This window comes from Haemorhous mexicanus, chromosome 4 (assembly GCF_027477595.1).
Source record: "Haemorhous mexicanus isolate bHaeMex1 chromosome 4, bHaeMex1.pri, whole genome shotgun sequence".
Lineage (NCBI taxonomy): Eukaryota > Metazoa > Chordata > Aves > Passeriformes > Fringillidae > Haemorhous > Haemorhous mexicanus.
Genome location: NC_082344.1, coordinates 1,407,680 through 1,423,290, shown reverse-complemented (window position 1 = coordinate 1,423,290; position 15,611 = coordinate 1,407,680). Strand labels below are relative to the sequence as shown.

General features: G+C 49.6%; 1 protein-coding gene across 1 annotated transcript in view; it reads left to right on the top strand.

Annotated features, from left to right (window-relative positions):
* The first annotated feature begins 552 nt into the window (after nt 1–552).
* Nucleotides 553–15,611, top strand: part of FRAS1 (Fraser extracellular matrix complex subunit 1) — a 104,333-nt gene continuing 89,274 nt past the window's right edge. The window contains exons 1-2 of the mRNA XM_059843521.1: nt 553–659; nt 3,055–3,086. Coding sequence (XP_059699504.1) covers nt 572–659; nt 3,055–3,086 — 120 coding nt within the window. The 5' untranslated portion in view covers nt 553–571. The remainder of the gene's footprint in view (nt 660–3,054; nt 3,087–15,611) is intronic.

Sequence of the window (15,611 nt, the reverse complement as noted above, 5' to 3'; positions counted from 1 at the left end):
GGAAGGAAGAGCAAAGCAGCAGCCGTGCCAAGAAGAAATGGACATGGAAATAGACCAGGCTTTGATATTTCTTGTTGTAATCCTACAACCCAAACTGACACCCAAAACACAACAAATTAGAAGCTTCCAAGCCCGGCCAGAGGGTGACCTCTCCCTCCCAGCCCCCGGGGTCAGGTCCAACACAAACACGTTTGCTTTGCCTGATGCCGGCCCTGCTGCGGCTGGGACGGGCTGCGGGGTTACCGGCGGCCGCTCCATCCCCAGGTAACCGGTGTGGGAGGGAGGAGAAGCCAGAATCCTTTGGTCCCCCGAAGCAAAGTGCCGGGGAGTAGGAGGGGGAGAAGGGGGAGAAGGAGGAGGAGGAGGAGGAGGAGGAGGAGAGGCTCCGGTGCCGGGAGGAAGGAGGGCGCAGCGCTGCCCGGGGCGGGGCGGGGGGCGGGCGGGCTGCGGCGCGGAGCTGCCCCTTTGTCTGCGGGCGAAGTTTGGCGGCGGGGCGGGGGCCCAGGCGCTGCCCCGGCACCTGCCGCGGGCCCGGCGGGCACTCCCCGCTCGCTGCTCGCCGCCAGGGGCCATGGGCGCCCCGAGCGCCGCCGGGGCCACCGCGCTGCTGCTGCTGCTGCCGCTGCTGCTCCGCGCCGCGCTGGCCGATGCCGCCTCAGGTGAGTCCCGCTCCGGGCGCGTCCCCGTCCCGCGGGCGGGGGATCCCTGAGGGGAAAGCCGGCTCCGGGGCGCCTTTTCCGCTGGCATACGGGCCGGCTGTGCCTCCCTGCCTCCCTCGTCGCGCTCCCGGCCCGGGCGGGGGTCCGCCTCCGCCCCCCGCCATTTTGGCGGCTTCTCCACAGGCGAGGTGAGGGGCACCGGGGCAAAGCCGTGCCCGGCCGGCGGGCACGGAGGAACGCCGGTCCCGCTCCGGGCATCGCCGGGCCGCCCCTCACGGCGGGCGGGAAGGAAGCGTTGCTCGGCCGTGGCCAGGTGAGGGGAGCTGCCCCGGCACGGCGTGTGGGGCTGGAGCGGGGCGAGCCCGCAGCGCTGAGGGGCCGGCGCGGGCAGCGGCAGCCGCAGCCCTCAGGCAGCCCGCGGGTGGCGGCGGCCGTGCGGAGCGCTCGGGAATGCGGCGCTGGAGCCGGGCAGGGCCGGGAAAGCGTGAGGGGAGCCGGCAGCAGCCCGGCTCCGCTCCTGGCGTTAGCAGGAGGCGGCTGGAGCCAACTTGGGAGCGCTCGGAGAGGCACTCCGGGTTTGGTCTCGGTGTGCTGGACGGAGTCGTGGCCAGAGCGAGGTTGTGCCGTGCTGGTGTTTGGAGTTCGGGAGCGCGGGTTGGATGCGTTCGTGCTCCTGGGGGGTTTTCCAGCCTGCCCTTCGGCCCTAGGTTGTTGGTTTTTGAGGTGGTAGTCTCCCCGAGTCCTGCTCCCACCGTGATTCCCGAGTTGAATGCTGCTATTCCATGTGAATAGCGGCGGTTCCAATCCGCGGTGTGCGTGCCAGCCGAGGCGCTGCGAGGTGCGGGTTTGGAAATGTGCTACCCTGTGTTAACTCGTTGGGTAGCACTCCGACAGACTTGACTTTTACCAAAAATAAAAGCTCTCAAACCGGAATATTACACTACCAACAACCCGCATTCAACATGTCCCCCGCAGAAACACCACAGCAATAAGTCTGGGGGTTTCTTCGTTGGGTGCTTCGGAATGTGCAAGTCATAATTTGCAGAACGCCTTTCAGGTGTGTTTTGCAACAGGTGGGGATCGCCCCTGGGGCTTCGAGTTTCGTGGAAAATCACGGCATTGTTGCCTAGCAACCTTAATTAATTAACGTGTGTGTGGTGTGTTTGGCTCACCCGTAATTGGGGACAAAAGTAAAATTTATTTGTAGCTAAGGATTGTCCAAGTCCTGCGGAGCTGGGTCGTCTCTTAGTCTCCCGTGGTAACTTGTAAAGGAGGGAGCTGTGTCTTTGCCCTCCGTGGGGAAGAAGGATCAGACTTTGTGAGTTTGCTTTCTGCTCCTACCTGGTCCCTGTTCCCTGCTCTGGCCCCAGAGGGGATGAGCACACTGGTATTTTAAGGAACTATAGCTGTCAGCGAGCTAAAACTGAAAGGCAGCCAGCCCTGGAGGGGTAAAACAGATGGGTTGTGCTGGTCTTAACTGGGTGATATTATATTAAATTTTTGGGGTTCCCCCCCATGCCTTCCAATAAGGTGTGACCTTGCGTTTTGCACTGAATTTTGAGGTGGAGCTGGATGATGAACCTTGAAATTATATTCTTTTGCCAAAAGGACAGCTATTTGCTGAATTTGAGAGAAGTGTGGCTGGGCTCCTGTGGCTCATCTTCTTGGCACGGGAAGATGATTCCCGGTGGTTCCTCCACAGCCACTTGCTGCCAAACTGAAGGAGGAGCTTTTGATTGCAAGAAGTGTAGCTCTCAGGCTTTCTGTACAGAGTGGTCTAATCTGCATTTCTCAGGGAAACTCCACTCTTTGACAGGGAAATTCTGACTTTTCTGGGTGGTCCCTTGAGGCAGCCTCTCCGTGGTCTCTTCCCCTTTCATCCTGGAGCTCCTTGGGCTGTGCATTCTCCTCATGCTTTTGGGAGACAGATCATGTGCAGTTGCTCCAGGGCGACCATTTCCCAGAAAACTGATGGAAAAGCTGTCATTCAGTTTATTCCTCGTTTTACTTCCTCACCTTTTATTTGGTTATTGGGGTGGAATGTGGAATATATTGGGTGTGCCACTGCCCCTATCCCTGGCTGGGAGAAGCCTTCTCTCAGCCAGCAGGGCCAGGACAGCTGGAGCAGGAGGAGCCCTGTGAGCCTGTCCTGTTGTCCATGCAGGGGTGGTGTAGGAGTGGGGATTCACACTGGCTCTTTTCACTATTATTTTGGCAGGTCCCCTCTGTTCTCCCTGCCTTTTTGAGCCTGACAGAGGTCCTGTCCCTTACCCAGAGCTGCCCCAAAACTGCATTTTTTTTTTTGTGGTTGCCCAGTTCAGAACAGGCTCACTGGAGGATGTGCTGCTGCTCTTACTCACTTCTAACCTGGTTTCTTTTTGTTCTGGTCCCTCAGGTGCCTGTGTCTCCAATGGCTCCTTATTTGAGGTAGGTGAGCTCGAACGTGTCCCCCCCAGCTGGTCACGGTGAGTCTGGTGTACCCTGAGTGATCCTGACAAACCCAACACATTTTCTTTTCTGCTGCCTCTAGGAATGTAATCCGTGAGTGGCTCGGTACAAGAGTCACAGTTTTTAAGTATTCATGAACAGTTTTGCTCGGTAACACTTGACTGCCTTGCTCTGGAACTCTGGGTTAGAAGGAGGTGCCTGAGCTACTCTGTGTCTCTGGAATGCTTCTAAGTGTGTTTGCTCCTCTTCACCGTGCGCTGTGGAGGGTCCTGGCAGCCCGCGGCAGAAACCTGTAGTGACTTTTTGTTGTGTTTTAAACGATGCTTGGAAACACTGTTTCCTTTCAGCGTCTGGTTAGGATTTTTGTCCCTGTCTGGGGCAGAGGAGGCCAGGATGATGAGAGGGGTGGAGCACCTCTTCCATGGGGAAAGGCTGAGAGAACTGGGATTGTCCTGCCTGGAGAGAGGCCTTGGGGTGACCATTTTTCTGAAGGGAACATAAAAGAGAGATGGAGAGATCACCACCTTGATGGGGTGACAGGACTAAGGGGAATGAATGGATTCAAACCAACAGAGAGGGTAGGTTCAGAGTGGATATTAGAAAGGAATTCTTGGCTGTGAGGGGGTGAGGCCCTGGCACAGGCTGCCCACAGAAGCTGTGGTTTCCCCTGGATGCCTGGAAGTGTCCAAGGCCAGGAGCTTGGAGCACCCTGGAGTTGGGGGAGGTGTCCCTGTCCATGGCACTGGATGGGCTTTAGGTGCCTGCCAAGCCATTGTGTGATGGGCATGTGGAAGTGGCTGTAGGTGAGCTGCTCCTGGGTGGTTGTGGGAATGCTGTTTGCTGCAGGAGTCTGTGAGATCACCTGGAAAACCCTTGGTGCATTAGTGAAACCTTTAAGTGCAGCCATGCAGGCACTGCAGGGTTGCTGGAATTGCTAAGGCTGCACAAGTCCTGCCTATTGCTTCACTGACGTAGCTCCTTGTGCACCCAGGGTCAGCTGGTGTTTGTGGCTTTGCTCTGAGGGAAAGCACCTCCCTGAGCGTGATTCCCAGCTGAGCTGCTTGGTGTTCCTCCCTCTGGCTTCTCCTGTCAGCACATTTTCAGCTCCCTTGACTTAGAAAGAGGAAAATCCACTTCATTTTTTTCTCAGCTGCAGGCCACGAGGAGACACACTGATGTCTCTCTGAAAGTCAAGGTGTGTGGGAGGTGTGCAGCAAATCCAAAAGGCTGGAGTCTTCCTGCCAGCTGAAAGAGGAGGGAAAAAGGGGAGGGGAAGGACAGAGCTGTGCCTTGAGGTGGTTTGAATGGTGAGTGTGACTTGAAAAATGAGTTTGTGTCTGGTGGAGGTTGCAGCACAGAAGGACAAGTCCAGCTGAGCATCATCCGTTGCCATTTTGTCCTCTTTAAAACATGGATGTTGTCTGTGGCACCAGCTGCTGGTGGTGCCCCTAGGGATGGGTTTCTGGGCTGGATTGTTTGGGAAGTTTCCTGAGACACAAATGGGCTGCTTGATTTTTACAGCAGAAAGCACTAAAGAAGCTTTTTTTGAAAGAAAGTGTTTTTAGTCTTTGTGTTGAAAATTGTGAAGAGAATAAAAAGCCCTAGCTTAGTTGTACTTGTGCTTCCACCAAAAATTTTGCCTCCTTTTGCAACATCTGTGTGCATTTTGTTGTCAGAAGTTGAAAGAAATCCTCATTTTTTGCTTTTTAAGCCAGATTTCTCTTTCTATCAGTAGTATGTGCTGGACAGAAGTGAGAGTGGAAAGGTAATAAATAAAAAGTGCTGGGGGTCTTTTCCCCCCTCCAAATTTCAAATCTCCCATTCCAGAGAGCTTCTGCTCTGAATGAATTCAGTGACTTTTAAAATAAATGTTAGCAAGTGCAAAGCACTTCTGGTTAGGGAATATGTCAAATTAGCAGTGGAAAATGGGCTTCATTTTAATTTCATTAGAAAGGTAAGAAGTTAGTACTGAAAAATGAGATCAGAATTGAATATTTCAGCTGACAGGTTTGCTTGTTAACTCTTACAATGGTGAAGATATTTTTGTTTTAAAATGATGTGATTTAAATGCCACTACTTGGTCTGGGGCCGCATCCTCTGGATGTACCTGAAGTTAAGTTGCAGTTAAGATTTGTTAATACAGAAATGCAATGCCTCTTGTGGAGCAAATCTCATGTGCTTGTGGGTTTCAGAAAGCTGGGCTCAACTGAGGATCAAAAATAAAAGTGATTTTTGAATCAAGCGTGTGCTGTGTGTGTGTTCCTTCTTTGTATTCCTTGAAAACAGCAGTGAAATACAGAGGGATGGGGATAGGTAAAAGAGGTACTAGGTAAAAGAACCTTAGATGTAAGATGTTTCTCCTGAGGATCAAGTGAGTTCTTGTCCCTTCATCAGCCAATGAAGGGGACAGAGGCTCACATTTTAATACAAAATAATTTTTCTGTTTTATCTTAGTGGTTCTAAAAGTCACCTTCTTGCCCAAGCAAAGGCACCCTCATGCAGCAGCAGCACCTCTCCATTCCCCCAGAGCCTGGAGCTGGGGTTCAGATCCACAGCCCTGGTCTCTGGGAGCAGCAGTGGCCCCTGGAGGGGCACATCCCCTTCCATGAGGTGTGTAGGCAGGGCTGAGGCCCTTCCCTGCTCCAGGCACACTTGCCCAGCTGCCAGAGGAGCGCCCAGCCACTGTCTCTGCTCACCCTGAGGTGCTTTACCTCACCAGGTATTCCCCAGTGGGCTGCAGCTGCATGGGATTCATCATCCCCTTCCCTCCCCTCCAGCCCCTCCGTGCCTATGGATGTGCCTGTGTTGTTTTCACAGTAGCCTCACTGCAACAACCCTCCCAAGCTGCTCTTTCTCCTCCTTCTTGTTCTTTTTGGATCTCGTGTTCCAGCAGTCCAGAGCCCAGCAGTGAGGCTGTGCCCCTCTTCAGTTGCCTGTGCCCCTTTGAGAGCAGCCCTTGGCCCCCTGTTGGAATCCATGGGGGGCTCTTCCTAAACAGTCAGGTACAGGCAGGGTTCTTTTGGCAAGAAGGGATTTTAAAATGGCTCCTCTTTGCTTTGGATAGGAGGAATTCATAAATCTGGAGAAATTCACAAACTACAGAAGAATTTTGGGAGTTGTGGGGCTTTGGAGCTTTGATCTGACACTGTGGGCTGTTCTTGGAGCTGTGAGTGTCTGCTGGGTGTGATGTTCTTCTCCAGAAGCCTTTCTTCTCCATCCTGCTAGTCAAAGACTCATGCCTACATCTTCTCTGTGTTGTGGGAGGTCATCTGGCATCAGCTTTATTTGGAGATCAGGGTCTTTCCAAGAGCTGCCCTGTTCCACATTTTCCATGCCAGTGAGCTTCCCAGACGGGAGCTGTTGGTCCATGAGTGCTGACTGAAGGAGATGATGAGCATTTAATAGCACAGTGCTGGGAGCTGTGTGCCAGGGCCTTGGCAGGAGATAGCAGCTTTCCCATGGATTCATTCACCAGGACAGGAATTCAGCCATGACCCAGTGTTGAGGCATTTTCCAGGTCATTGTTCCTTCCATCTTTGAGGATGCATTCGAGGAGCTCAGTTTATCACACCTTATAATTCATCGTTTACTACTTCTTCTTAAATTCCCACCATGCAAAATGCCTTTTTCCTTTGCTGGGTCTCCTCATTCCTTCCCTCTCCTCAACCATTTCAAAACCTTGGTCGGGCTTCCCATTTGCATTTTCTCTTTAGAGGAGGCGTTGCAATGTTTAATAAATTGGTAAGAGAAGTTTTAGAACTTGGCTGTACATTTCCAGTGACCTCCAAAGAGCTTTGGGAGTTGGCAAGATGGCTGAGGAAAGTGGATCCCCACTTTGTGGGCAAATTGAACATCTGGGGTGAAGAAGTTAAAAGGACCTGAATGTCCTCTCAGGCTTTTGAAATAGGTTGTTGGTGTTTTAATCCTTTGTAAACCTTAGGCAAAAATGAACTGCTGTGTGTGGGCAGGGGTCCCATGTGGAATTTCTCATCTCTAGGGTGGTGTCATTGTGTTCCTTTTTCCCTTTCTTTTTCCCCTTGAATAATCCCCATCAGAAATGCCATGACAGTTCAATTAGTTCCCTCAGTGTTGTCCAGGGTAAATCACTCCCTGTGCCTTTTCAGCAGACATTATCTCTCTGTTTGTTGCTGTTTTAACCACTGAATTCACCCAGGGTGCTCCTTGGCACTTTCAGGAAGACAAAAACTCCTGGATCTGAAGCCCTTCCCAGCTGGGTGCACTGACTTTGTCAGCCTGGACAGGGGCTGCCAGGAGCCTCGTGGTGCTCTGAGGTTGGTGGTGCCAGGCTGCCAATATTTCTGCCAGGCATTCTGAATAGCTTCCAGTGGGAATGCAGGCAGCAGGCTCCCCTGGGAAGGCTGCTGTCATTCTGCTGCTGCTGTGGTTTATTGCTGAGCCACAGATTAAGGAGGCCTGTTAGGATAAACCACTGGATTTTGTAATCATTGTGTCTACTCCAGAGTCATTCTGTAATGAATCCTCTCACTAACCCCAGGAGCTCTGCAGCCCAGGGATCTTTATAGTACCAGCTGCTGTGCTGCAGCTAAGGGGGAGTCCCAGGATCTGTGTTTCTGAGGATCAGCCAGGGGAAAAAAATCCTCTCCCTCCTCCCCCAAAAGATAAATCCCCAACATGACTTCTTCCCAGATTAATTGGAATAATTTCAAGCCAGATGTTTTGTTACTAAAAAAAAAGAAAAAAAAAGGGAGAAAAATTACTTTTCTAACCTACTTTGCCTGTGTTTTATGGAGATCAAAATGAAACTTCTTGCAGGCTGGAAACTGGGAAATTTCAGTTTAAGTATAATAAATTTCTGGGGACATCCTCAGGAGCTGAAAGATTGCAAAGATAAGGAACTTTGAACCCTTTGCTTATCAAACTAGAAATCGTGTTTCTAACAGAATGGCTCCTTGAACATCTGAATATTTTCCTTTTCTGAGAATTCACCTGTTGTCCTGCCTGAATAGATTAGGTCATGGTCATGTGGGATTAATTCCTTTTGGGTGCTCAGCCAGCTCGAGACTGACATGCCATACATCAGGTGTTGTGGCTCATGGCTATTTATATTTTCAGAGGAAACACAGGGTTGGTTGTTTAATTATGAAAAGCTTCTGCTGCTGGAGACACAGTTGTCATTACTGACATGCCAAGAGCCAGTTCTGAGTTAGTGGATGCTGTAAATCCTTTTATGCATCATGCCTGGAAAAGTGGTTCCAGGGGAAAACATGAGCAAACTTGTTAGCAATTTCTTTCCCACTTTTTTTTGCAGTTTTATAGATTCTTCTATGTATGTAAAAAGCCTGATTTTCTAGAGTGCCTCAGGAATTCTCAGTGTTGCAGAGTAGAAGTAACTTGCTATGCTTTTATTCCAGTGGGTTAATTTTTTGTTGTTATTTTAACAAATTAGAGTTCTAAAAGTATTCAGTTTTGAAAACCTAGGTTTGGTTTTAAATTGGAGGCACTTAAAAATTGCATTTACTCCTTTCTTGCTTTCTCAGTGAAACTGTGAGACCGTTGTGGTTATGGAAAGGGAACCCTAAAAGTGCCTCAATCTGCTGTTAAATGGAAAAGTTCCAAACCAAAAACGAATTATGTGTTTCCATTGAGTGGCATAAAGGGTAATTCTTAGACCTCTTTTCCATGATTTATTTAAAACAAAAATTCCCTCAATGAAAGAATAAACTTAATGAAAACCTGTTTAAGTTTTAATGAAATCCTTAGGACAAAGCAAAGTCGAATATTTTACTTCCAAGGACGCTGGGAGACTTCATATTAGATAAAATGGAACCAATTGTGATACAGTTGATTAAAAATTGAGGAGAATTTGTCCCAGAATTTAGGCTTTAAAGCCTTGTTACCTAAGAGCAGTCTGGCCATGACTGCAGGGCAGTGTTTTGCAGTATTTTTTTTTTTTTACCCATGTTGTAATTTTACTTCCTGAGAGGTTTTTGGGGCCTTGAGTGCAATCCAGGGAGGCATCCTATGGATGAGTGGTGTGTGATTAACAGTTGTATCTGTGATGGCACAGGATAGCTGAGACCCATCAGCATGGGAAAAGTAGAATGGATTTTAAAGCCATTTACCTCTGTAGTCTTGGGGGTTCCTTTTCTGTCTGCTCCCTTAATACTTGGATTTTTCTGAGCAGACTTAATTAATTCTACAGTGGTCCTGCTGTTTCTTTTGGAAGGTGATGTGGCTCTAACCACCCTGTGTACATCCTGCTGTGCACCTCAGAGCTTCTCCAGTCACAGGATCCTTTGCAGGAGTTTCTGAAGGATTTGCTGGCTTTGGAAGAGTGGTAAGGCTTCACTCTTTGGAGAGGAGTGTGCTGGAGTTAGCACAGATCCTTCCCTCTCCTCTGACCTCATTATGTGGGGGAAGATCTAAGCTCACAAGATGTAAGACTGTCAGTTCTTGTTCTTCTTGCTTCGGGCAGACAAATATCTGTGAGATCAGAGGCAAGCCACTTGAAATCCCTAGGAAAAGGCATCATCCATGATACTTTACAGCCTAGGAGGGAGCTGTGCAGTTCAGCTGCTTTTCCTGCTGGGATCAGCAGCCCGTGCTGCCCACATATCCCCTTGGATGGCATTTCTGTCTGGCCAGGGCTGCCTGTGGGCACCTGGTGTGTCTGGGCTGCCAGGAGTGCTGATTTGTGACATGAAGCCCTCTTGTCACCAGTTTGTCAATGATCGTGGTGATGCTGACTTCCCTCATTAAAACAGGAAGTATTGGTAGCAAGAATAAACTGGGAATGATGCTCTCTAAGCAAAATATTTTTGCTGGGCTTTCACTGCTTATCAGCAAGCAGTGCTTGATGCTGTTGAGCCTGTGGCTTTGTGAAGAAAATGCAGGATTGGAATCCAGCACAGGGAGCCTGCAGTTTGTTCATATGTGATGGTTTCCCTCCTTTTAGTCTAGTGTGGGAACAGGCATTTTGTTCTGCAGGTCTGCCTGATCTGATCTTCAAGGTCAAATCTTCTCCTCAGCATCCTGTTCATACAGATGCCTTCATTAGCCTCTGCAAATAGCTCCTAAATCCAGAAGTTCAGGCCGAGGAGATGATAATTCCTCATCTGGCAGCCTCAGGAAGTAACCCCCTTGTTAAAATCAGCTGTAGGGCTATGTAAAAGGTGCTGTGAGGTCTCTACACTCAGTATTTTTAGTGCATTCTGCATGGTGCCAGCGTGTTTCTAACCTTACCGAAGTCATTTCATGCTTCTGTAATTCATTGGGTTTTTAGTGTATTTATAGATGCTATTTTATCAAGCACTGCAGTAGAAATGATGAGAGCATCTGGTGAAATCCATCACATCTTGTGCAACAACCTCTGATAAAATAACCTCGGTAATCGAGCCTTTCCCCCTTTGGATGCTTCCACCAATGTTTTAAAGGCTTTAGATATTTAATGTCACAGGGGTGCCCTAAGTGTCACTTTCTGGGGTGGAAGCCACATCAGCCACCTGAGATAGCAGAGCCACCTTTCAGCTGGCACCCAGACCCTCAGCTGTGACCATGTGGAAGCACCAAAGCTGTGATTTTTGGGATTCCTCTTGGGAAACCTCCCTGAGGTGGGGTTGGCAGCAGCATCTGTGTGGGGTGGCAGAGCAGGGCTGTGTCAGGAGTGTTGGGCAGGCCAGAGAAATGAGAAATATTCCCCTGTGCTGGCAGGGAGAGAGCTGTTCCCCTGCTGCATCTTCCAGTCTCTGGGAAGTGGTGCCTGAGTGATGGTGAGGTTTAGGTGAGGTTTAGGTGAGGTTTGCAGCCCTGCCAGCTTGCAGCCTTGCAGAGAAGCTGGAGGGAGGCTCATGGAAACATGATCAGCACGTTTCTATTTGGGGAGCCCGCATTCCTGGGCTCCTGTAAGAGCTGCAGCTGCTTTGATGTCGGTGGAGCTGGGCATTTTCCCAGCTGAGCACTTGACCCTGGCACTGGCAGTCAGCCTTGCAGGCACTGAGCTCATTTCATGAAGCAGGGCTGCAGGCTGGCCACGGCCTTGCCACTTGGTGTTTTCCAGAGAGAGCATGGATTTGCCTTCTCACTTCCCTTCAAGGGATTTGCAGCAGCCCAGCTGCTGCTCTGTCTCTTCATCGTGCCTTGTCTTGGCCCTACACGGGAAGTTTTGGCTCTTGTGAGCCAAGCTCCCACCTAGACATGCAAAGCAATGATTTGGCATTGGCTCTGGAAGTTTAGAGAGGAAGCTGGCTTTGGGGAATGAGTTCAAGGTGGGATGGAGATTCCCTTCACATGGCTGCCTCTAGGCACCCTAATGCTCAGCTGCCCCAGTTGGGAATGCAGTTCCCTGTGGGATTCTTGTGCTTATAAACCACTTCTGTGAGGGGCAGCATGCTCTGGCACCCAGAGGTGGCAGTCCAGGCTGGAATACCAAAGGTGTTGGCTGGGGGTTGGCAAGGTCTTTGCTGCACCTATCCATGCCAGTGTCCTGGGTGTGGCTGCAGTGTCCAGGTGCTGTTCTCGTGACTGAAGTGGGCAGCAGGGGCTGTGGTTTGTGCTCTCTGTGTGTTCCTGCAGTAGTTCCAGCAGGGTTCCTCTTGCTCCAGTCAGACAGGATTCTCCTTGCCTTCCCAGGCACTTGGAGTGCTGGAAATCCATCCCTGCTTTGCCTCTGGCTTCCCTGGGAGCAGCTCCTGGCTGTGCTTTGTGTTTGTGTCTCTGCTTCCTGGCAAGACACTTGCTGTGGCTGCTGAGAAGTCAAATGAGGTCCTTGACTGGGCTTTATTTTCCTCTTTGCACAGTCAGTTTGGTCACTGGGAAGGTGATGATCCCTAAGTGTCTGAAGGAGCTGGAAAAGCAGTATTTTAGGATTCCAAACAAAACCGCGTTTCTCTCTCGCCTCCCCTCATTTGCCCTTTCTCCCAATCACCACTTTACACAGACTTCCAGAGGATTTTCTGATGAGCTTTTGGCCCCCTTGTGTTCCAAATGCTGCTTTATTGACCGTGTTGTCCACGTGGGGACCTCCAAATGAGAGCAGTGCAGTGGGGCTGGTGTGCAGGGATCTCTTGGTATCCTTTACACAGAGAGGAAATTTTCTATTTTATCAGTGCAAGGGTTCTTTCTATAGGCAAGTTCCTTCTCCTACTGCAGTCCCTGGCATTTTAATGTGAGCATGTATATGAATAAATAAAAGTTCCTGCAGGCATCTTACTTTTTTTTTTTCATTGTACTTTTAAATAGCTGCGCTTACAGGAGCCTGTTTCCATTTTCATCTGATTTTTCACAGACCTAGGGAAAGAAAAAGCCTTTTCTGTGGACTTTACACATTCAGAGTTTAGAAGATCAGCAAGGGGCACCCACTCTGACCCTCTGAAGTGGTAAAAGCAGGTGTGCACCTCCTGTATCCAACTTTGGGCAAGGTCTGTGTACCCTTAAAACAAAAAAAAAAAAGCAGCTTGGAAGCTGAACTAAGCAGTGGTTGATTGTGTTTCTGTGCCCTCAGGTTTGCTGGAGGTTTGTTTTCTGCCAGCTGCTTTGCTGTTTATTTTGTGCACACCACATCTGAAGACTGGCTGTAGGTAAAGGCAGTATTTTGGGTAATTCCTTGGAATAGCATTTAAAAAAAAAGAAACCTGCAGAAAAGTCCTGCAGAATTGATCAAGCAGAAGAGGTTGTGCGTCAAGGGGTTTGTTTGTTTTCAAAATAGGTTTTTTTGAAAGTTTTTGATTCAGGATTTAGGCTAGCTGTGATAAACCTGTCACCTTTGCTGGGGTTGTAGATTAAGGTATTTGGGAGAGGAAAAAATTCCTTCTGGTGTGTGTTGGATCTTAATTTCCCATCTTAGTTTCCTCAGAGCAGGACATGTCCCAGCCCCAAGGAGAGGAAGAGGTTCAGAAGCTCAGGGCTCCTCCTCGTTGTCTGTCTGAGCCAGATTTGTGCACAAAACAAACACAAGGCTGGATTTGCTTTGGGAAGCAGTGATTTATGGTGTGGAGTCACTAAACATGTTTGCACATGAGTCCTCTGGGCATGCATAACAGCTTAGCTGGGGAACCCACCACAAAAGCATTCATTCCTTCTTATCTTGCCCCAGAGGCCAGGGCCAGTGCTGTGTTTGTTCCTGGGCCCAAAGAACTGGCTGCAGGCAGGGGTGAACTAGAGGGGAGGTCTCCAGGCTTTCTCAAAGGGGGAAAAAGAGCTACACTTCAGTATTATTTACCCAAAAAAACCCCCACATTATGATATGTTACATCTGAGTACAGGATACAAACATCCTGGCTTTTCCTGGAAATGATGTGGCCATCAGGACCAGGGCAGGGACTGTCCCTGTGTGCTGGCCACTGGTGAGGCCCCACCTTGCAACCCTGGGGACAATGTTGGGCTCCAAGGAAGACCCAGAGGGGCTGGGACATGTCCAGGGAAGTGGATGGATCTGGAGCACAGGTCTGGTGAGGAGCAGCTCAGGGGGCTCAGCCTGGAAAAAAAAAAAGGAGGCTCAGGGGGATAAGAGTAAATGGCATCAAGTTGCACCAGGGAGTGTTTCCTTTGAATTTTAGGGGAAATTTCTTCAGGGAAACAGTGGCCAGTCATGGAAACAACCTGCCCAGTGCTGTGGTGGAGTCCCCATCCTGGAGGGGTTTAAAAGCCCTGTGGATGTGGCACCTGGGGACAGGGGTTAGTGGTGGCCTTGGCAGTGCTGGGCTGGTGGTTGGACTCCATGGTCTTGAAGGTCTTTTCCACCCTAAGGAATTCCATGGTTCTGTGATTCTGTGAAAGCTTTTGGGGGCTCCTGGTGTGCTAAGACTCGAGTGTTAAGGAGTGATAAAATTCCTCTGTGAGTATTAGGGGCTTGGAGTTCAGGGGGAGCAGCGTTACATGAGCTGGGTGTTTGGCACTGCTGTCACAGCTGGAGGAACATTAATCTGATTTTTCACTGTTCATTTGTGCTGAGATGTGGGGGGGTGCACAGGGGTGGAGGGGATCCAGAAGAGGGCCGTGATTCCTCATTACAAAGGACTTAAGCTCTGTCTGCACCAGTTCCCAAAGGGAAAATTGAGGGGTAATGTGTCGAATGCTACAGAGGGAACAGAAATTATTTTAAATAAACCTCTTCTACCCATAAGAGAATGGAGGAGCCAGAAAATGAAAGCTAGATAAATTCAGCTTAGGAGCTAGGTAGACTTTTACTGTGGAGATTGGGAATCATTGGAACTGTTTCCTGACGTGTGCTTTGAATTATTCTGTATCACTAGAAATCTTTACATCATGGCTGGCTTTTTTTGGCCAAATCACTGTGTGCTGCTTTATTCCTTGCTCTGGGGAAAGGGAAAAGAAGGAGGCAAAGGCATCCTTCCCACCAGCTGATTTACAGCCTCTCCCCGTGGCTCTTGTTCTCCACCAGCTGGGGTGAGTGGCCAAATGAATGCCTGGGAGTTAGGATGGCATAAAGCTGATGGGAGACCAGAGTTATGGAGGGCATAAGCTTGTTCCACATTAGAAACCCAGCCTGCAGGAACAAGCTGTGCAGCGCCCTGGTTCCTGGGAGGATTAATTACAGATGGTGGCTGTGGCAGCTAAATCGAGTGCCTCTAATGTTGTGTAAACTTCATTAAACAAATGCTGAAGCAGGGCTGTAATCTATGTGAAATGGGAGAGGATGGTGAGGGTAGAAAAGGAGAGTACTCTGTGGGAAGTTAAAAAAAAAAAATCCTCAGTGTCTAAATCCACTGAAGCAATTCCTTCTACCTCTTGTGCTTTAATGGTAGAATTTTAAGCCACAAGCTTTTAAACTTATTTTCTGGTAAAGTCTCAGTAGCTTGAATTAATAACAACTTTCTGCTAATGCCTTGCTGAATTCCTCTTAGTCAGCAAATCCTGGTTTATCTGATATGCTGAATCCTTCCTGAAATTCTGCCCCCACGTGCATTTGGCCATTTCTTTTCCACTTGTGGGAATGGCAGAGGAGGAAGCACCGACCATCAGCTTGGTTGTGGCCGCTGTGGTTGCTGGGCTGGTGTGGTGCAGGGTTTATAGGAGCCCTGGGTTCTAACTCTGGCTGCAGGTTTGTGTTTTAATCTGAAAATTAACAGCTTCTGCATGTTGATCTAATATCCTGAGCAATGCTATCTGATTTAAAGTCCAAAGAATGCAAGTTCATCCAGCTGTCAGCTGTAATGGGTGCAGCTTCATTCTGCTCTGAATGGCAGGTGCTCGTGTGCTGCTGCAGAAAGGGGTGCTGGCATCCCCCTGCCTCCCTCAGAGGAGGCAGCAGCCTGGAGCAGGAGAAGTGAATAAATCTCTGCTGACTTAGCAAGTGAAAATCTGCTCAGCACAGAGCCCCAGGGATGGCAGCGGTGGGGCTGGGAATCAGGGCATGGAGGAGGGCTGCTCTGGGGGAAGAGTTCATGACATCATCCCATGGTGGGATTAACTCATCTGCAACTTGTGATTTCACCCCTGGCAACTCAGGTGTTGGCGTGGTGAGGGACTGAGAGGCCACTTGAATGAACTGAGCTTTTCCAGACA